This window comes from Mirounga angustirostris, unplaced genomic scaffold (assembly GCF_029215605.1).
Source record: "Mirounga angustirostris isolate CCGP_5_RB_7025 unplaced genomic scaffold, mMirAng1.0.hap1 SCAF_3, whole genome shotgun sequence".
In the NCBI taxonomy this organism is placed as follows: Eukaryota; Metazoa; Chordata; class Mammalia; order Carnivora; family Phocidae; genus Mirounga; species Mirounga angustirostris.
Window position 1 is genome coordinate 1,093,491 of NW_026991711.1, and position 22,161 is coordinate 1,115,651.

The 22,161-nt window shown below is 52.9% G+C and overlaps 1 protein-coding gene across 8 annotated transcripts in view; it reads right to left on the reverse strand.

Moving 5' to 3' along the window:
- ATP11A (ATPase phospholipid transporting 11A) overlaps window positions 1-22,161 on the reverse strand; it is a 121,398-nt gene that overhangs the window by 40,702 nt on the left and 58,535 nt on the right. For all 8 annotated transcript variants that reach the window (XR_006789794.3, XM_045869727.3, XM_045869731.3 and 5 more), the window contains exons 3-15: window positions 20,588-20,677; window positions 19,741-19,821; window positions 17,090-17,197; window positions 15,080-15,208; window positions 12,821-12,924; window positions 12,307-12,357; window positions 9,477-9,541; window positions 8,770-8,851; window positions 7,499-7,649; window positions 6,939-7,136; window positions 3,884-4,057; window positions 2,517-2,680; window positions 1,102-1,173 (exon numbers count right to left, since the gene is read on the reverse strand). Coding sequence is in view for 7 of the 8 variants with exons in the window: in XM_045869727.3 (XP_045725683.2) it covers window positions 1,102-1,173; window positions 2,517-2,680; window positions 3,884-4,057; window positions 6,939-7,136; window positions 7,499-7,649; window positions 8,770-8,851; window positions 9,477-9,541; window positions 12,307-12,357; window positions 12,821-12,924; window positions 15,080-15,208; window positions 17,090-17,197; window positions 19,741-19,821; window positions 20,588-20,677 (1,469 nt within the window). In the remaining variant the exon portion in view is untranslated. The remainder of the gene's footprint in view (window positions 1-1,101; window positions 1,174-2,516; window positions 2,681-3,883; window positions 4,058-6,938; window positions 7,137-7,498; window positions 7,650-8,769; window positions 8,852-9,476; window positions 9,542-12,306; window positions 12,358-12,820; window positions 12,925-15,079; window positions 15,209-17,089; window positions 17,198-19,740; window positions 19,822-20,587; window positions 20,678-22,161) is intronic.

Consider the following 22,161-nt stretch of genomic DNA (forward strand, 5'->3'; position numbering starts at 1 on the left):
CCCCGGCCCAAGGTGCCCTGGGAGTCTGTCCACCACACCATCTGCATGTTCACGTCCCTGAGTTCTGAACACGGACTCACAGGCCTATTAGAGCTGGCAATCCCGGCAATACACCAGTGTCCTTAAGTTCATAAAAATCATTTAAGCGAAGAAAACCGATACGCAGGTGGCTCGTACGGTCATTATCAAAGACCATGATTTCTGCTGGCATTTGAAGTACTGACGGTAGTTCAGCCACCCCGACAGATGCCCCCGGAAACTCCTCGGGGTCCAGAGACCCCAGCTGCGGCTCAGGGGGGCGGTGAGCCTCACGGTGCCGGCCGGCTTGCAAGCTGGAGGGGGGCCCATGCCCCGCTGGGCAGCACCCCGAGGGCGTCCTCCCCTCCGCGGGAGCCCACCTGTCGCCTTGGGTGGAGCCCGGAGCCCGACAGCAGGCGGGGCTCTGCCCTCCGCAGGTGGTCGCGCAGCTCCCGGAGCCGCCAGCGCCCCAGGGACAGTGCCACTGCGCCGACCCAGGACCGGCAGCCAGTTCCAGTTGGGGCTCGCCACCCCTGCCAACGCAGGATCCACGTTTCTTAAGGAAACGTTAAAATCCAGGGGTTTTTGCGGCCACAACCACCAAGCCTGACGTTCTCTGCCACCTGTCTTTGCCTGTACCCGTTATCGCAAGTTTATTTAGAAAGGAGAGCCGGAGCTCCGAGCCAAGACTCAAGATATGCCCTCTGTCTCTGGGACCAGCCGTCTCTGATGGACACAGTCACGACACCGAACACGTGTGGTTCCTGGAGACAGACGGGAGCCATGAGCATCAGAGCGGCTCAGACTGACTGCAGGGCGTCTGGAGACTGGGGAGCGTGGCGTCGTGGGGCCACTCAGCGCAGACACCCCAGACGCTGCAGGGACGCCCAGAGCCTCATCTGGGACGGCTCCGAGCGAGCGCTCCCAGGGGTGCCACACCGCCCAGCCTGCGGGCGACGCTCCGGGGCCGTCACAGAGGAAGGGGGGGAAGGCATGGGAGCGGGACAGGGGCCTGGGGTTTCCCCACAAAGACCACGGTGAGCAGGAGTCTTTCCACCTGGCATAAACGTGCAGTGCGCTCACCTTTCCACGTCGTTCTCCCTATTTAAGATCTCCATGTAGTTGTCCTTCAGCCGCAGGTACGTGAAGCCAAGTCTGCAAAGAGGAGGGCAAGTCGGAGCTCAATTTCTAGTTCTGATGCTCCTCCTTCAGACATTTAAGTCTGGGGAAAGCTTTCTTGTCAAGAAAAGTAACTGTGGTAAAACAGCTTGCGAATTGAATTACACACTAAGGAGATTAAAATAGTGATTTATTCACCGGCTCAAGAAACTCTCCCAGAGTGAACAGAATTTCTGACCTATCCCGCCCTCGGACTGGTAAGCGTCAGCGGGTTCCAGAAGGACAAGGGCGGGTCTGTGGACTGGCCCCTGTAGGGTCCCCTTCTTGCTTACTGTGCAGTGGGGCTCTTAGCCAGGGTCACCGTGTCACAATTACAAGGACCCTGAGAGACTGTCAGTCTCCAGGACAATCCTCTCATTGTACTGATCCGGGAACCATGATCCAGCGCCAGCAGCCAGTCAACAAACGTCCGCAAAGCATGGACCACATAACCCCCGCTCCTCCACCAGCACACCTGGTGTTGTGGTGCGGAGACAAGGGCGTGGCTCCTGGACGCCAGGAGCTCAGAGATGGGGAGGTGGATGCGTCATCCCCACACAGCTGTGGCCACAATGATGCAAGGGGGCCGTGGGACTGTGGGGACAGGGTGTCCACTCGCCCCAGCTCGAGCTGACAGGCTTCCTGGAGGTGAGTCTACCATGGCTGGCAGGCACAGCCCGTCCTAAATTCTGATATGTGGTGCTCTTCTGAGTGCTCGTTAGGATTGACAAAGACGACTTGCTGTAAAGTGCATCTAAGATTGTCTGCATCTTTAACAGAATTGAGAAGAACCGCCCATTTAAGACCGCGATAAAGAGAATCTACAGCCAGGCATTTACTCCAAACAGACATAAGCAATGCGCCTGAACAAGAATTTAGAACAGTCCTAAGAATGCTGGGCTTGAAAAAAGCATAGAGGACACGGAGAAACCCTGTCTGCAGAGATAAAAGACCTAAAAACTAGTCAGGCTGAAATAAAAAATGCTGTAACTGAGAAGCAGAAGCGACTGGATGTAATCACAGCGAGGGTGAGGAAGCAGAAGACGGAACAGGTGATACAGAAGACGGAATTCTGGAAAATGACGAAGCTGAAAAGACAGCGACGGAGTCCGGCAGCGGTAATGGCTGCTTCTCACGCCAGCAGCAGGCTGTGAGCGGGAGGGACCCTCACCCGCCAGCACGGAGGTGGAGGACACGGGGCATGAAGCCTCCACCTGCCCGCCCACCCTGCAGCCAGGGTCCCGGCACAGGGCCACCCCTGGACGCTCCAGGGCCAGCCCACAGTCAGGGGAGACCGTGTCGGTACGGCCCCCGCGAGCCACACCCGCCCAGGGACCTACCTCTGGACACCCTCGACGAGGGCCACCTCGTCAGGAGAAGACGAGATGTACACACAGGATTTCCCCGAGTCTGGCGACTTCCTCGGGCCATCCACGTCATCGTCATCCTTCACCTGGATGGTGTGGCACAGACACAGGGCCCGGAAAAACAGCTCTTCTCGCTCCTACACAAGCACGGCACAAAGCCCCCCAGATCTATGCCATATCAGCCTCAAGTACACAGAAAATACGCAGAAGACAGGGAACAATGAAACAGCACATGCTGCCGTGGGCATCAGGAGCCATGAATTAGGCTCGGGTCCGGTGCTCACGGGGAGGAGTAGAAGCGTGGCTTCTCTTCATTCTCCAGCACTTCTCAGCAGGGGAGGTGAGGACACCGGCTCAAGGTCAGAGGAGGTGAACTCGGCATCCGGGAGCCTGGATGCCCTGCGGGGGCCCTGACCACCTTCCCAGGGGCGCTGGGGTGTGGCTGAGGCCCACGTGGGCCACAGACCACGGGCCCTCCCTCTGAGACTCTGCCCTGAAAGAGCAGTTTCCACGTGGAAACCGTCTGAGGCAGACGTGGCAGGGGATACGGTGGTGCCCTCGGTCCCTAGGGGGTATCACGGCACCACCTGCCAAGGCGAGCTGCCCTGCGTCCCCAAGGAACCCTGCACAGGGCTCTGCGGTCACCAAGGTTTTAGGAATGATCTTCTCACTGACCATGTGACCATGGTGAGGGGTCACAGCACCTCCCGGAGATGCTGAGGTCTGGAGTCACAGGGCTTGGGCGTGTGTGCACGTGTGCCTGTGTGTGCATGCGAGCACGTGGGCATGTGTTTGTGTGCATGTGTGTACATGCAATGCACATGTGAGCACATGGGACATGCATCTGTGTGTGCACACACGAGGGTGTGTGTGCGTGCACATACATGCTTGTGAGCATGACAGGCATTCGTGTACGTGTTAGTGTGTGCACATGCGTGAGGATGTGTGCACATGGGATGGGTCTACGTTCATGTGTGTATACATGCAATACACAGGGGAGTGGGGGCACGCCTGGGTGTGTGTGTGCACATGGGCGCACGTGTCCCTGTGTGTGCATACACATGTGCATACGTGCTTGAGCCGGAGTGTGCACACGCGTGTGAGCACAATGGTGTGCACAGCCACTTTGCTCTCAGCCCACCACATGCCCTGACTTCCACACAGCTGTGACCGTGGACTCACGGGCAGGAAATGGTGGCATGCCACGGTTCCCGACGCGGGTCGCCAGGGGATCCAGGGACATGGGGTGGCGCTGGTCTGCCTTGTGCTCAGGGACCTGGGGACAGCATGGCGGTGATGGCCCCCAGGGAACACACATGCGGGGGTGCGTGGCCACCTACCCTGGTGCCGGCGCCCGGGGAGGAGTCGATCATGTCGATGCCAAAGGTGCCGGGGAGCACCTGCCCGTTGCACACGGCATGTGGCACGTACACGTGGCCCTCAATGCAGCACTCCTTGAACTCCATGTTGTTCTCCGTGAGCGTACCGGTTTTGTCCGTGAAGATGTACTCGACCTGCGGACACACAGTGCCGCTGCGTGGGGCTGGCCAGGGCTGCATGACCTTCTCAGAGAAGGAGCCACCCGCCGAATCAGAGCCCAGCGCAGCCTCGCTTCCTAACATCAACGTTCCCCACGGGAAGGGGCCTCTCTGGGCGGGCCCCCCACCCTGCCGGGGCAGGCGGAACTGCACGCGGGCCGGCTCCCCAGCCTCCTCCAGCGTCTGCCAGGGCTGAGCGGTCCCGATCCAGACGCGTAGGAGGTGTAGGCGAGAGCTTCGCGCTCCCCAGAAAACGACGGTTTCCCTGTTGTCTCTCAGTCTACGGATGGAAGCACTGCGTGGAGCTGGTCTGCCGCTTCTTGGAAAGAGAGACTCGGGGCGGGGGGAGTCTTGAATCCTCTCTAACGAGAAAATCAAGGATACAGGGAGGATGAACCTGAACTTACTCTGCAAGGTCTGGGAGGTCAAAGCTCACAGTACCGTTTAGGACACGAGAATCAGAACAACAAAAGGGCAAAACAGATTTCAGACCGAAAACCATACCCAGTGTTAAGCTCTGCACTGGGCCCAATTCCGGTTATGTGTGCATCAGGAGTAACAGTGGAATTCTGGACGATGGAACAGCGGGAGGATGTCCCCACTGGCTGAAACCTGCCCGCTGCCCCCAACACGCGCCCCGGCGCACGCACAGGAGGCAGAGTGTAAGGGTCAAAGTGCAGGAGCGCAGGAAGCAGAAGAGACACACCGGCCAAGTGTTTCACGGTCTGCCTTCTTCACTTAGTCTCAGCAAGATGTTCTCTTTTGTCTTAATCCCTCCGCAGAAAATGCCTTTTCCCTGTGTGCCTGGTTCTACAAGTAAGCTCTGAGGACACAGCAGACGACCTGCAGTCCAAACGCTTGCCCAAAACACCACTGAGCCTCTCCCGTGCTCTGGACAATTAGGAGCAGGGAGCCCGCGTGTGACAGGTCCCCGGCATGGTGGCTCTGTTGTTTGAAGTAACTGCCACCTGACTTTTTTCAGAGTGAGGATCAACAATAATAACGAACATCTCGGGAGGCCCCCATCTTCTAATTTTTTTTTTTTAAGATTTTATTTATTTGAGAGAGAGAGAGAGAGCACGCGTGCACGAGTGGGGGAGGGTCAGAGGGAGAGGGAGAAGCAGACTCCGCACTGAGCAGGGAGCCCGACATGGGGCTCGATCCCAGGACCCTGGGATCATGACCTGAGTTGAAGGCAGTCGCTTAACCGACTGAGCCACCCAGGCGCCCTGGAGGCCCGTCTTCTTTTTTTTTTTTTTAAAGATTTTATTTATTTATTTGACAGAGAGAGACACACACAGCGAGAGAGGGAATACAAGCAGGGGGAGTGGGAGAGGGAGAAGCAGGCTTCCCGCGGAGCAGAGAGCCCGATGTGGGGCTCGATCCCAGGACCCTGGCATCATGACCTGAGCTGAAGGCAGATGCTTAACGACTGAGCCACCCAGGCGCCCCTGAAGGCCAGTCTTCTGAAACAACTTTCCACAAACCTCCAGAACGCTGGTGTTACAAGATAATTTGAGTCAAATTCACTGTACTAACCACTGCTCCACACTTTTCTTGTTACAGAAAGATGCTTTCCTCTAAGAATTTCTCAGGAAGACACAGCATGAACTGTGTACTGTTGCCAAGGATGTGAAATATGCAGATGTAAAACTATTCTAGTGCCGGGTGACCGAGTCGGGGTTTCCGTCGGCTGTCTGGGAGCAGACGATAGCCCGCAGAGCGGCACGTGCCGGAGGGGCGCCCTGAAACCCGTGCTCATCAGTAAGCAAGTTATCTCTCGGTAACAAGTACCCGAGACCCAAGGGGGTGAAGGCAGGGGTTCCCCAGCTGAGTCTGAGCGTCTGTTTACAGACTGACTCTCTGGGGTGGATTTCAGCTGCTCAAACGGCCCTGTTTGTGGGGTGCCTGGCTGGCGCAGGCAGTTAAGCATCCAATTCTTGATTTCACCTCAGGTCATGATCTCAAGGTCATGAGGTCGAGCCCCACGTCAGGCTCTATGCTCAGTGAGGCGTCTGCTGGAGGTTCTCTCCCTCTGCCCCTCCACCCGCCGTGTGCGCACGTTCTCTCCCTCAAATAAATAAAATCTTTGAAATGGCCCTGTTTGCAAAACGACTCCCCCAAATTTCTTACTTTTTTTTTTTTTTTAATAAATGAGTGAACTACCGTTTACCAAACGCTCTTCAGGAAAGGCTCAGGGCCAGGGCGGCAGCCTTTCCGGAGCTGGTGTCCCAGCGAAGCAGCTCTGAGGCCCCATTCAGCACAGGACTGTGCTGGGGCAGGTATACGGAATCACACCCATTTTACAGATTAAGACGCTCAGGTGCACAGAGCTCGGCCACCACTGTCCGCAAACAGCAGGGCTGCAATGAGGGTCTGAAGTCTGCGATACACCAAGCCGCTGGAACGCTGAGGTCTCACTTTGCTCACCTTTAAATCAAGGAAAACTGCTCACTCTGAGTTCAGAGAAGGAAATCTGGCCTAAGAGCCGAGTGCAATGCTTGTAAAGTAGGGACTCACCAAATTTACAGCATTAAAACCCAGAATGAGCACCACTTACCAAGGCCATGGGTGAGCTTGTAACAATCAGCTAACGCAGCTGATTCTGCATAAATTGTATACAGAAAAGCACTATCAATTGTCATATAAATAAAGTATAAAAAACAAACGTGCTGTTGTGTTTCATGAGTTGTGGGATGCATCTCTAGGAACGAATGGAGGTGGAAAACTTTTCATTGGGCCATCCGGATAATGTGCCCCCACGACAGGGATCATCTAGAATCCACATGCCTGGGAACAGAACACAGAGGGACGCGATCATCCGCAAATCTGGGAAGAGGACGCCGCAGGTACTGACCTGTCCTAATTCTTCATTTAAATCCGAGGTGTTGACCAGAGGCCCTTCCCCTGTGTCCTCATCAAACATTTCTTCATCCCAGGTGATGAAATACGAGCCCAGGAACTTCTGCATCTCCACCGTGACGTACATGGACACGGGGATGATGTAGTTGAAGAGGACCATAAAGGCCAGGAAGTCCGTGAACGCCCTGAGGAACTGAGAGAGCACTGTGTGATTTCCCGCACCCCCTTGCCAGCATCTCAGAGTTCTGCTTGGATTGCACTGGTGGCCATTTATAAATACAGGCACTCTCTAAAGACAGGACGCCGTGCTGGGTTCTAGAAGCGTTCATGCTGCACCCCTCATGAATTTACCGTGGGAGCCGATCCCTTTCCAGACCGTACAAGCAAATACCCAAATAAGACAGCAGCAACCAGGGTAAGGAGGCAATGGATGCACCTTCCAAATCTCTATTACGAAGATGTCATCGGTCAAGACTTCACATTCTCCTGCCACATTTTCCTAACAACAGCCCACAGGGTGTCTCTGATCACTGCAAAGGGGGGCACGTTCCGTACCAGGTTCCTCTGTCTTTCTGACTCGGTTTTCTGATTATACCACGGCTCGTCCCGGAACGGTTCGCTCTGCCACACGTACTTCAGGATGGTGTTTATCAGCGCTTTACTGATCAGAATGCAGAGGTACACAATGAGGAACACGTTCATGGATCTAAAACACAAGACAGCAACGATACTTAGTGATTGCTTGCTGAAGAACCTTTCTCACCCGTCAAGACAAACGTACCGTGAAGACAGAGCAACGTGTTTTAAAGGAGCCCCCCACCATCTGCTGGCACAGTAAGAACGAGAACAGAAGCTCGCATGTATCTGAGTTCCTCCCGTGACCACAGGCGTGTGCTTCTAGGGGCCACAGGGAAAGTTTTAAAAACGGGAGAGCGGTGCACGCAGCCACACTGCTGACCGCGTGGTCTGGGAGTCAATGACTTAGGACATCCAGAAGTCAAGTCTTCTGCCATGAAGTGTCAGCCAGGGAGTGCCAAATTTAGAGATTACCACCAGGGAAGGAGGGAGGGAAATGCCCTCTGAACTGGAAAATTACTGAATCCCTGGCCAATGTCTTAGCGGATCTTGTGAAGAAGGCCTGATTTTCCAGTATCTATTTCTGAAACCTATTCATCAGTGTAGACATCTAGAAACAAATCATTCTTGCTTATTGAGAGCCAAATCTCCATTTTCACATCTGGTACAGCTGTCAACGGACAGAGAGACCCATGATCGCACTGAGAGCAACTTGCTGAGGGCAGGCAGAAGTGACCCTCACAGTCTTCCCAAAGATCCCCAAGTCCCGCATAGCTCTGTATTAAGTAACTTATAACCACTTCAAGTCAGGGATACACATGAACAAAAGGCAAGTAAGACAAAATTCTGGACCACGTTTTCTCACAAATTCAACTCTATACTTGGTTTATCATAGTACAGATTTTACCGTTTCGTGAAAAGAACACTGTTTTCTCTGTTCATGCTTTCCTCAGGAAACAACCCAAAGCTAAAAGTGACCCAATTTTGACGTTTTCATGAATCGGCAAGAGGAGTTGTCAGGACTATAGCCATCCACACAAGGGAGCCTGCAGACGTGGGCCGAAGGTGTGTGGTCACTTGTGTCCCCGCAGAACAAGACTGTCTATCTAACACCCAGTGTGACCAGCTCCCTAGAGACCACGATGGAATTACTAATGGAGCCAGAAGGAAAATGCTTTCACGTCTATAGGGGCTCATGATGGTTTTAGGTCATGGAGCTTTACGCACTTCAAAGGGGTCCCGAGACTCACTTTTCTACAGCAGATCGTTTCTGGGATTTTGACTGATAATTTAATGCCATCTTGGTTTCCATGCCTGTGTAAATAGCAACACCTGTAAAGCAGAAAAGTCAACGTTAGAACAATCACACAGGCAGATCTCGCCTTCACATAGGAAGTCACACACAGCAACAGTAAAACTGAATTGTGGACAAATCATATTTTAAACTTCATTAGGCAAACTAGCTGTTCATAAAGAGTCCCACAACAGGATTCTTCAGACTAAAGAAATACTTTTTTTTTCCTGCATGGAGATTAATCTCTTTTTCTTGAAGATTAGATTTTACTATATTGGGTTTTCTGAAACAGGGCACACATGCATACTTTTAAATTGTCTCAAAAGACAAAAATAACCCACAGAGACGGGAGATACTACCAGAGAAATGCAGCCTGTAAAAGAAATCTCCTGCGGAACTGTGTTGTGTGAGTTCTCTCATGGACATAAATTTATGTTTCTGAGTCAGAAACCGCAGACACTCAATACGCAAGCAACCCTCAAACACCACTGCCTCGTGGGTGGTGGCGATCCGCCAGGACGGGTTTTCTTAGGCTGATGACCCCTGCCACAGGGACCAGCTCAGAGCACGGCGAGACGTGTTCACGGCAGCACGACGGACTTTAACTGCTCAATGCACCCTTAATTTTAGAAGCTGTTAGTAATGATTCACTGAGACACTGACCAAAGATCTTCTCGGTGTTCTTCAGCGTGGCTCCTCTGAGAAGCAAGTTCTCCGACCCCAGGGGCCTGCAAAGATAGGAGGAGCAGAGTAGGGCAAGGGGGCGACAGAAGCAGGTACTCGAGGGTGGGAAACCAAGGCCTGTGCCTAACAGACTCGGTTTCAAGAGGCGATCATTTAAACGTGGAGTAGCTTATATTTGGATTACGAAAGTTAGCCTGGCTCCGTGTGAGAGTGTGGCCTCTGCCCTGGGAGGTAAGACCTGCTGTGCGGAAGGACCCAGCGGGTGGCTCTTCGAGGTGCCCGCTCTCTGGCGGGGCCTTGTCAGGAATGCGGGCTCCCAGCCCACCCAGACCAACTGAAGGGCCCCGAATTTCTGAGAAGGTGGTGTCTGTGACTCAAGAGGATTCAGCTGTTCCCAGCACATCCTCAGGGAGACTCCACGAGTCTTGCGAGATCCGGTCTTACTTTCAAACATGGGAACACCGTGTGCATTCATCCACACGGCAGCCAAACGCACAAGGACCCTCTGCACGCAGGTGGCCTCCCAATCTGGAACCTCCCTTGCACCTGCTACTTCGGGGCAGCAACAACCAAGGAAGTTAAAGATCACTCATGAAGAACAAGCAGGCCCTAAGCACTCAAGACTCAACAGTGAGCAACAGACCACGTCTCTGCCTTTCGGGGTTCGTGTTCTTGGGACTCCCCTGTTGGTGGATTCCTCATTGCTTCTCATTTCCCAAGAGTAGAAGAGAGTAAGAAGCAGAATGCAACTCTGCAATGTTGCTGCTATCAGCATTCTACCGATTCCGTTTGCAGGGTGAAGGGACCCATGCTCTTGACTTTTCAGTGCACGAAATGTCCCATCACCACAGTAAGTGCAGAGCCTGCTGAACGCCACAGACTTAGGCGTGCTCCATCTAGTTGGCTGTCGCAGCTCGGGCCCAGATCCGGCTGAGGACGAGGGCGGGAGGCTGCTGCCCCAGGGGACACCTGACCCGGCGCGTCTGCCCAGGGCAGCTCCACGGTCGTGGCTCTCATGCAGGGCCTAAGTGCCACAGACGCTCTGGGGCTGCCCACTCGCTGTCAGTCCTCTCACAGGGACTGCAGCCTCTGCAAGCTCACAGTGCCCATTGAACATGCTTATGAAAACAAATGGCCCTTTTTAAAAGTGTCTTTGAGGGCGCCTGGGTGGCTCAGTTGGTTGGGCGACTGCCGTCGGCTCGGGTCATGATCCCGGAGTCCCTGGATCGAGTCCCGCATCGGGCTCCCTGCTCGGCAGGGAGTCTGCTTCTCCCTCTGACCCTCCCCCCTCTCCTGCTCTCTCTCTCATTCTCTCTCTCAAATAAATAAAAATCTTTAAATAAATAAATAAATAAATAAATAAATAAATAAATAAATAAAAGTGTCTTTGGGAGGTCAAAAAATAATGTATTTTAAAAAGTACTTTGCTTCTAGTTTGGACAGGAGGACAAAGAAGTACCACTCTGAACGGATGAAGACTGCGATATATAATTCATCACCGTTCACATCATGAATTTATGAATACCTGTAATACCCAAATATTAAAAGCCTGCTGAATAGTGTGAGTACTTAAAGAGCAAAAAAGAATTAGTATCAACATGTGAAATATATTAGTTATGACCTTCCCAAGCTACTCAGCATTAAACTTTGTCTGAACGTGAAGCAGGAAAAGCCGACAGCGTTTATTTCTTCTGCTTCGTCCCAGCGGCACTCTGAGTAAATCCAAATCTACTTCATCTTCCAGCAGTACTTCTCACGAGACACAGAAATGCAGGTTGTTTCTGCACAGAAACTAGGAACATCCTGTAGACTAGCATCTGTTCCGGGAAGACCACAGCCGTGCCTCCACGACCTCTCAGAAGCACCGTGAACGTGCTGATGGAGCTTGGTCATGACCCATGAAGCGCACAAACCATTTCCATGAAACACACAATTTCAAGAGGGGCCCTAGGGTCTTACATTTATTACCATCTATTTCCTATTGAGATTATTTCTACTTCTAGGCAACCGTTTTCCTTGACACACAAGGTAACACCAGGACATCGACAATCTGGAGACCGCTTAAGTGGAAAGAAAAATGATTTCTCCAACACAGGAGAGGCAGGGGTTACAGAAAACATCAGCTCCAAATCCTACTCCAAGTCAACTTCCTACCCTGTCCGTCTCGATCACCTCGACAGCAAAGACCCACCAGACCTGGACACTATGTCCAGACGACACACCCACAGGCCTGGGGACGTGGCAAGCCGGTGCCGGATGAGAGCGGACCACACGCGTCCGGCACTGGCTGGCTCTGGGGCGCTGCCACCTCGTGGGTGCGGGTCCCTGTCACAACCTGCGGGTGTGACGGATCCCAGACCGCTATGATGAAGCAGGAGAGCACACCCACCTGCCACCTACACGGTCCCTAGATGAGACACATCCTCTTAAATCTAGACAGAATCTAGAACGAAAACAGTGTCCCGGGGGTGATCTCGAGGAGACGATACATTCCAGTAAGATGGCCTCAAGTCAGAAACGGCCCAGCCTCGTGGCAGAACCTCATCCAAAAAGGCTGAAGGGCACTTCTCAGGGGCAGCGGCTCAGTCAGCTGGGCCCCTAACACTGCTTCCGATGAGCGCCATCAGCCTGTTGGCACCAACAGCTATGCTCACAAGAGAAACCAAAGAAGACAGCAGGACCTGGACCTTCCCTAAAGCAGAACTCTACTTCCCAAACCCAACGGAGCAGCAACAAGGAAAGCCTCTGATCGGAAAGAGAATTCCCTGTAATCTGACAGCACGGATGACAAGAGTGTCGCTGTCCTCACCTCACCACGGGGTCGTTCTGATCGTTGTAGACGTTGATGCGGCCGACGAACCTGGCAACGAGAAGTCAGATCAGTGCCACGCAGCTGGGGCGGGAGGGGGGCCGGCCACGCGCCGTCCGCACCCGTCTCCAGCTTCCAGGGCGGGAGCCCGCTCCGCTCCAGGGCTGCGTTCCTGCTCAAAAGCTCACTGGCTTCCTCCCTGTTTCTTCTCTTACTTTCTGTCCTCATTCGCCCATGACTCCAAGGATTTTCCTTAAAATTGGTTCCTCAAATTACAGAAAATCTCTTTTTCTTCAATAAACTTAGTTCCGTTAAGCCAGTCCAAATATTTGCACAAATAGCTACAGATTTTAATGTTGCTGAACTATGAGAATATTAAGTGAACTGTTTTATTTGTGGCTCGGTCTCAATTTTTAAGCAGCGACGTACGTGCTTTCCAGACGGGCGGGGTGGAGAGCAGACAGCAGCTGGGGCAGGGGGAGCGGCGGCGACAGGGAACGCCGCCCAGACTTACTTGTACAGGTCGGGCTGGGGCTGCTCACACTCAATCGTGGCGTGCAAGCCGTCTATATCCTCTTCAGTATGAAACCCCTTCGTGTCCTGAACGGCATAGTGGGTCTGCGGATCGACAAGAACGGTGAATTCACAGCCCAACAAGGGACGCGCAGCTGACAGCCGGCGCCTGCCGTGCCTGTAACTAAGCCCGAGTCCGGAGCCTCGGTGCCGTGTCAGAGAGAACTATGAACACGGAAGTCACGTACCAGGAAACGCAGACAGGGTGTGGGGATGTTAACAAGTGACGGAAGCACAAGGCTCCACCGGCCCGCTCGCCCACTGCCCTCAAGCCCTGGGAGAGCTTCTTCAAAACGGGACACCTGCATCTGTCCCTGTGACGGCTACCCGTCAGGAAACAAATCTAGGGGTCAGTGTTCCTCTTCCTCACATGCTGCCTACGTGTGCACAGGGCCGTCCCCGGCATCGCGAACTGCTCGGGCCTGGCGCGCTCCCCGCACAGCCCCGCGCTCGGCATCCACCGACGGCCCCGCAAACCTGAGTGCGCCTCAGACCCTGGCGGGCTCGCGGGACACCGACTGCCCGGCCGCCCCCCGCTTCCGATGCAGTGGGTCTGGGGGGCCCGAGAACGGCATTTCTAACATGACCCAGGCAGTGTGGATGCACCGGCCCGGACGGCATCACCAACGGGAACAGGTGGGCTGGGAGCCCGAGCGCGAGGGCCTGTGGAGATAGTGCGTCTCTGAATGTCCGCTCATCTTCCCGGCAGTCAGGTGCTGGGCGGGAAAGGGCGCCACAGGCCAAAACAGGCGGGACGTAAATCACAGCAGGAGTGGCTTTTAGAACACGCTGGGGCCCTTACTGCACACCTGGGACGTCAGGAAATTTTCTAAGTACATCCTACAAGAGCCCCTGCAAGACAGGTCTGTCCCCATTTAAGGACGTGAAAACTGCAAAGGTTAAAAATGCCTGCCCAGGGGCGCCTGGGTGGCTCAGTCGTTAAGTGTCTGCCTTCAGCTCGGGTCATGGTCCCAGGGTCCTGGGATCGAGCCCCTCGTCGGGCTCCCTGCTCTGCCGGAAGCCTGCTTCTCCCTCTCCCACTCCCCCTGCTTGTGTTCCCTCTCTCGCTGTGTCTCTGTCAAATAAATAAAATCTTTAAAAAAAAAAAAAAATGCCTGCCCAAGGTCACACGGGCCGTGACCGTGACCAGTGCGGGAGCCCTGGTGTCTTTTACGGGAGGAGCTCAGTAACTCCAGCGCCCAGCCCTGGTCAGATGTGCAGATGTGACGTCAGAGAGCACACAGGACGCTGAGCACAACCGCACGAGAGGTGCTAGCCATGCTGGGGCATCCCTTCCACAGGACGGGCACGAGGGGCCACCCGGTGCCAACAGCCAGGGTCCACGTGGCTCACCGGGTGTCAGGGACACGGGAACGTGATCCCCACACTCAGACACCTGACACCACAGTCACCTGGCTCTCCCGGGGGCTTCCACCCCCCACAAACACCATCGATCGTGCCAGAATATTAGCCCTCTCGGGACGCCTACATAGGAAAGGTGCCCCAAAAGTCCCACAGGGTTTATACAATGATATGAATTACCCATAAAAGGAAGAAAATATCTCTTTCCCACCATAGAAATCCCACCATTAATTGCCATTGACCAATGCCTCAGACATGGTTGGGTCCACTGAGCCACGCTCACTAATTTCTTAAACTCCTCGGAAGCTCCCATTGTTTTAAAATTAATGAAATCTTTAAATAGTGACATGTTCTATTCTTTTGCGATTGTTAAAGTTTCGTAGCACCAACTGGCCGTACAGAATTCCATACTGAGCATAAGAACTTAATTCTAAGTTCAGAAAATCCTTATTAAGATACTTGAACGAAAGGACACTCATTAAAGTGATAGTCCTCAAAAATCTAGACTCCCATGTGACTTTTCACATAATCCCATCTAGTGAAGACACTAATTTTGACAGTAAAATGAAAATTTTCCAAATTCCCACAATCTACTCCTTGCATCCTGGTCCCTCCACTCAGTGACACAGCTAAGAACTAACATGAAGTCACTTCTGTTAACCCGAGTGGTTGGTGGCTATGGACCCTGTGGGGGAACAGGCAGCGGTGGGATGTGGGGAGAATCAAAGTGAGGAGCCGTGTGGCTGGCCCAGCTCCCCCCGTTTCTCCGTAACCCCCGGGAACACTGGGTTTGCAACCATGGTGCCCCGCGCACGGCCCCAAATGAAAGGCACGGTACTTTGTGACTGGATTCTCCATCTAAGCTGGCGGTGGTCACGTGGCAGGTCCCATCCCCGCGGCTGCTGGAGAGGAAGATCAAGTCACAGGGGAAGGTCTCGTCCTCCTTGACCATGACGATGTCCCCGACCTGCAGGACAGACAGACAGCCTCGGTGTGGCAGCCCCTGCGGTGCAGGGGCCTTGGGGTCTGCAGGCAGAGGTATGGATGGGAAGGCACTCTAGGGAAGGACTGTGTGCCGGGATTCTGCCCAACCGGTGGAAAGACCATGCGAGGGTCTCGATGACCAACTTTAGACCCACGAAGCATCCAAGCGTATTACGATGGAATATTCTGCGGCGAAAACAAAGACAAACTCCCATAACCCGATTATCCTTGACTGAGTCTAAGCCGGACAAGTTCAAGTGTTTGTTAATGAGTCTGAGTGGGAATTATTCCTGCAGGAAGGTGTCGATCTAGAAAATTCAACTGGTGGGTGTGAACAGCTGTGATGGGTGGGTGGGGGGAGGGGTTCCTGATGCACAAGAGGGGATGGGACTCAGAGGAACGGGCTGAATGGAGGACCAGTCCCCAAATGCAGCCTATGTGATTCCATTTACGCCGTGACAGTCTTGAGATAACGTGATCTTAGCGACGGACCACTGGAGACTCTTCTCGAATGGCCTCAGGCACCTCCGCCAGCCTGGCCCTGTCTCACACTGTCCGTGCAGAGCCCTCTCGGCTCCAACTGGCCGGCTACAGAACAGACATTTCCCATAGGAGATCAAGGCATTAAAAATGCAATTTTCTGCTGGTTGATGCTATTTAGGTCTGTTTATTAAAAGTATAGGAGGCTTTGCCAAGGAAATACGGTCATTAAGGGGAAGTACGTGAAGGGCTTAGGGTCTGAATTAGTCTGTTAATATGTGCACAGGGCCCCACCAGCATTCCGTTCCAGAGCCCATGACGGCCAAGAAATCATCACCAGTCCAGGTAAAGTGAGGGGAGCTCAGTCAGAAGTCCTAAAACACCTGGTCAGGAAAACTTATAAAATAAAGAAGATGCAGGAGCACCTGGCTGGCTCAGTTGGTGGAGCATGAGACCCTTGATCTCAGGGTTGTGAGTTCAAGCCCCATGTTTGGCATAGAGATTACTTTTAAAAAAAACTTAAAAAAACAAAAATAAAAACAAAGAAAATGTTGCTTAAAATCTTAAAAATACATACAATAGTGTGTATGATACATGTTGGACTAGGTTCACAAAGATGGCCATGTGCTGGTGACATGTGAGCAGGCCTTCAGGTGGGTTTTGGTTGGGTGGAGTAGGGGGGATGGGATGGAGAGGGAGGGGAAGTGCGGGTAGGGAGAGGGGAGGGGCATGGGGTGCGGGGATCAGGGGCTTCAGAGATGATACGCAGCCGGGGATGAGGAGGAGGCAGGAGGGCCCAGCCGGGCTCCATCCCTGGGCTCACAGCTGACACTCGCCAGGGACAAGCCTTGGCATCCACACCGCCAGCTGCTGTGCACGCAGGTGCTTCCCACTGGCTAGTGCAGGTGTGAAAACCAGCCATGTGAGTGACATAATCAAACGTTTAAGCAGATACCGATGCATCAGTTACACTCACAGCTCACTGCAACCGGGAATGAAAACACAACCTTCAGTGAGCTTTCCGTTCCTCATCTCAGAGTTTCCGTTCTAGGACAAGTTTTCCAACAGCGTCCTAGACCTTCCTCTGTCCTGACTGGTTGGAACAATCTCCTAAAATTCAGGCAACCCTGATGGGGTCTGCGGAATTAAACTGCTCTAAAAAAGAAAGCTTATTACAACTTAAAATGAGTAAAATTAAAGTTAAGGAAACAGTGGTAGGCGCTTAGCTTTAGTGAGAAGGGTTTGGGGATGTGGTCGGGACTGTACCCAGTAAAGAAGCAATTCCAGGCACAGGTTTGGCTAAATTAAAACCCTGCTGCATTGCTGCTTTTTGGCTTTTAACTGTTCCCGGTTTTGGCTGAAGAAATGTGCCAGTGTTGCTTACCCTCAGCTTTCGGCTCTGCTTCCGCACCAGCTTGCCGTGCTGGATGAAATGCACAGGGCACTGGTTCATGGCGTTGTCTGCCTTATGGCGAAGCCAGTCCTCATAGCCCTAAAGGGGAGAGAAGACGCCCATGTGGTGGAGCCCAAGTCCGCTGAGAGCCCTCAGCCCTGAGCCAGCCGCTCTGGACCCAGCTGGATGGGCCGTGACCGTGGGTACCCACTTCTTCACGGCCCCTGGCACCTTCAGAGGCTTCTGGACATTCTCCTGTGGGACACATGTCTACTGTCTGTGCTCGACCACTGGGATGGCCACGCCTAGCTGCTCACTGTCAGCGCCCTGGCCGAGGCCTCACTCAGGCAGGAGGACCAGGGTGGGGGGGTCTCCCGTTCTCCTTCCTGCAGGCCCAGGCGTGAGCCTCACCTGGTTCCCTGACCCAGTGAGTGTGTCACAGGCCCCACAGCACATGTGTGCAAATGTGTGTGGGGGGGCTCAGAGGAGAAGGGTCTGAGCTGGCCCCCAGCGGATGCTCAGCGCTTGCCCGGAAAGGAGTAGGTGACACCACGGTAAATGGCATGAGGGCGCAGGATTGAACGTGGGTGGGGACAGGGGCCAGGGCCAGGCTGGCCTGGAAGGTTGAAGACAGTGTGGGGCATGCAGAAAGCCAGGCAGGGTGGGCAGCCCGGGAGGGTGAGCCCAACTCACTGAAGTCGCTGGAGATTTGAATAGAGGGGGGTCAGATGCGTTTGGCACCCAGGGGGGATGAGGCACATCTGGGATTAGCAGATGCCAGGCTCCCCAAAGGGGCTTCCTGAGCTGCAAGGAAGGGAATCGGATCCCCTGTATGTGTTGGCTGGGGTCACCAGGGAACAGGGCTGAGGAGGGGAGGGCTGAGGGCATCTGAGTTGTCCAGGGTAGGAGCCAGAGTATGGAGGTATCCTGAGGTCGGGGAAGGTGAGGAGGAGAGAGATAGGGGGCAGGTGGAGCGGTGGGAAGCCAGGGGCTCACTCATTTCAATCACTGCACCTTCCCCTGCAATCCCCCCCTCCACAACAAATGTGCTGCCCATTGCCTCACTGAAGAACAACCTGTCCCTAGTTTTTCTTCCCCAAAGAGGCAGGCAATGAACATCCCAGGATGCATCGCCGGGCCTCTGTGGTCTATTCTGAGATGCATATAATACACACTAACTGCATTCACGGCCTCCGCTCCATCAGTTACTGCCGAATGGTTTTCCAAGATGGCGCCACCATGCTCCCATCAGCAGCAGGTGCATGCGCTTGACCACATTATCATCCTTGGTTGCTCTTCAGGCTTTTACATTTAAAAGACAATCTAATGGGTATGAAGTAAAATCATTTTTGTTCAAATCTCTATTTCCAGATTACTGGTGAGTGAGATATAAAACCCAAATTGAAATGAAGACACATCCTTAAATGCTCTTCACCGTTCTATATTAAAAAAAAATACTTCTGCAGACATTCTCGTACTGAAGATGAGCAGGGCTGACAGAACGCGGCCCGGAGGTGCTCTTTACACACACACTAGAAGGTAACCTGATTCCGTTCTACGTTTTTTCCTCAATCTAGAGAAAATCACTCTGCGGTACTGACATACCACTGTCATCCAGTGGCTGTTCTCACGTAAAATACATGTTTCGTTTTCTTTATTTTTATTTAAAGACAAACATCAGAAAAGCATGGCTTTGTCAGCAAGAACTGGACCATCCATAATGTCACTAGAAGCTGCCATTTTACAAATTATCCAGATCTCCCAAATGAAAAGTCGACCTATCAACCCTGAAATGCAAACATCATTAGGTTCAACAGCCTGCAGCAGATAAGGGACTTGTTTCTGGAACATATAAGGAGTTCTTGCAACTCATCAATCAAAAGACAGAAAACCCAATTTTAAGATGGATGAAGGATTTGATGACATGTTTCTGAAGAAATACACACAAACGGCCAATAAGCACGGGAAAAGATGCTCCATATCGTTAGTCACCAAGGAAGGGCACACCACAAGCACAGAGAGCTGCTCGCACCCACACGGCGGAAGACAAAAGGCAGACCGGCGGCTGGCGGGGGCTGGGGCGGGGACGCCAGGGACTGCTTGCGGGTACAGGGCCTCCTTCCGAGGGGATGGGAATTTTCTGGATCCAGACAGAGCTGATGGCTACAGCACAGAGATGGCCAGATGAACAGTGGACATAACCGAGACATGTTCTTCTCCCTGTCAGCGACCGGGACCAGGGAGAAGAGCCCGAGGCACGCCCTGAGTTAGGAGTCCACAAGCTCGCTTAGGAAACCACAGCCCGGGCTCTGGGCACAGCAGGTCCTTGCGGTTCAGACAGTCCAGAGTGTGGACAGGCTAAGAAACTCTTCTAAAACTCGATTCCATCTCTGGTTGGTTCTGAACATGAAAACCTTGGTTTCCTCCTCAGACTCACAGGATGCCACCTTAGCTGCTACGTTTCCTAATCTCTCTTATTTTAGCTCAAGTGTCAATCTAAGACAATTACCCAAATGAATTTCTAGAACTTAGCTAAATTTCCTGTGAGCTAGCTAAAGCAAACCAGATGATCTTGCTTTGGACAGAAGGCAACATTATATAATGAGATGGCGCCGCCCTCCCTTTCTCTGCAGACGTCTTACCTGTTTGATAGCCGTGACGGTGATGACAAAGAACAGCGGAAGCCCACTGGTTACGGGGCTCGTGGGGGTGTCGATGATCAACTGCAATTAAAGCAGAATCACAGAGCCTCAAAGCACGTCCTAGCGACTTAGACTGGCTGGCCTACGACACCAACAGAAACATTTGCTTTCGCTTATTTTAAACTCACTTTATTCCCTCACTAGAGATAAGTCAGAGTAGGGGTAAGTCACTCTATTTGCCACGAAAGTGAGGGTGATTTGCTCTAGTTCAGGGACCTGCTTAAGGAAACCACGCTAACAGCGGCCAAGACGGAAGCCTGACTGTGCCGTGCATTTTATTTTAATTCACTGCTCTGCTTTTGGTCCCACACTTCAATTACATTATTTGAATAACTTAATGTTGGGGACATTCTAAAAGTCCTTCTGCTGTATTTTGCATGATTGAGAAAAATTAGATTGCTAGTCTTAAAACACATCAGATCCCTGCTCCCTCGTTCAGACCCCACTGTGGTTTTCTCTCTTCTCGCTCTCCCCACGCGCACTGAGGAGGAGGATCCACCCAACAACGCTTAGCGTGGCTGCTCAGTTTCCCCTAAAGATCAGGGGGCTCCTGATTTTGCCTCGAGGACTGGAAGGTGGCCAGACCCAACCCCAAGGCAGACTGTTCACATGTCTGTTTCAGCTTAGACGCCTCTCTGAACCAACACAGTTGTCCATGAAGGAGACATGAAGGGCTCCAGGTCCCTGCTCTTTCTCGTTAGCAAACCATAGTTAATCTCCTGAGAATAAAGTGTTGCTTATTAGACTTTACACTTGAGGTGATTAAAAAAAAGACAGCTGGTCTTACCTGTACCAGAAATATGATAAGAAAATAAAAGTTGGCTATTCTTCTGAATTGTTCAAATAAGTTCTTGGGTATGAAGTTCCAAAATGTGTACTGTATAAAAGAAAAGCAAAAACGTGTCATTTTAATCACATTTTACTTTTTTAGTGTCTACTACATGAGGACCGCACTGGATTTCAAAGCACAAAATGTTTAGTTTTAGATACAGAACTCACAAGTCAACGTTTAGGGTGTTCTGTAGGTATTTTATCCATTTGTTGACCACAAAAATGAACAGCTAACATAGAACAGGTATTCCAAAAGAGCACGAGTTACCCAACCCCAGGTAATCCCATGTCCTGCAAAACAGCCTAACAATAGTTTCACCATTAAAATATGTTTCATAAAGCGTAAACCTCTGATCGTTAACACGTACGTGCTCGGCATCCCTCCCTGATTACTTCCTTCTCTTCTGTCTGTGACAGCGTCACTGGCTGGTCACAGAAAGCGACACTCCAAGTCAGCGTCGTGAGGCCGCCGTGTCCCAGGGTGGAGACGGCCCCACGCACACCTCCTCGCGTGCAGGGAGTGGAGGGCGGACAGGGAGTGCTGGCCACCACCTACCCTCCAGACTTCTCATCTTTGCCTCAGGAGACCAGTTTCCTTACCTTCTGCGTTGAGAACAACAATGTCCCGGATGTCATTACCCCCCAGTAAACACTGTGTTGGTGTTTGTCTGTTAGCTCTCTGCGTACTGCCCGGCCCCACCGCGTCCGACCCCCCAGCACCCTTCCCCTCCGCCTACTGCCTGGCCCCACCGCATCCAACCCCGCCCCCCCAGCACCCTTCTCCTCCGCGTACTGCCTGGCCCCACCGCGTCCGACCCCCCAGCACCCTTCCCCTCCGCCTACTGCCTGGCCCCACCGCATCCAACCCCGCCCCCCCAGCACCCTTCTCCTCCGCGTACTGCCTGGCCCCACCGCGTCCGACCCCCCAGCACCCTTCCCCTCCGTGTACTGCCCGGCCCCACCGCGTCCGACCCCCCAGCATCCTTCCCCTCCACGTACTGCCCGATCCCACCATGTCCAACCCCACCCCCCCAGCACCCTTCCCCTCCGTGTACTGCCCGACCCCACCGCGTCCGACCCCCCAGCACCTTTCCCCTTCCGCGTACCGCCAGACACCTGGCATCTACAGGCCATATGTTTGGCAAACATTTCCTCAGTCAGTGGCTTAACAGTGTCTTTTGAAGGCCAGAAAATTTTAAGTTCTGAATTCAACTGTTTGCTGCTGGCCTTGGTCTTATGGTTCCTAAGTCCCAACAGATTCTGTTGGGAGTTTTCTTTGGGATTTTTTCCATAGACCTTCATGCCACTTGCCTTGCTTCTTCCTGCCCAGTCTGCCTATCCTGCACCCCTTCCCTTCCTCACTGTATTAGCCACGACATCCAGTAAAGCCGTTGAATGGGGTGGCAAGAGGGAAATCGGCATCGTTCTCGGTCCTGGGGTGAAAGCATCTCAGTTTTCACCATCAGGGATAGTATTAGCTATGGGTCTATTACAGATGCTCTTTATCAAGTTGAAATTCTCCTGCATTCC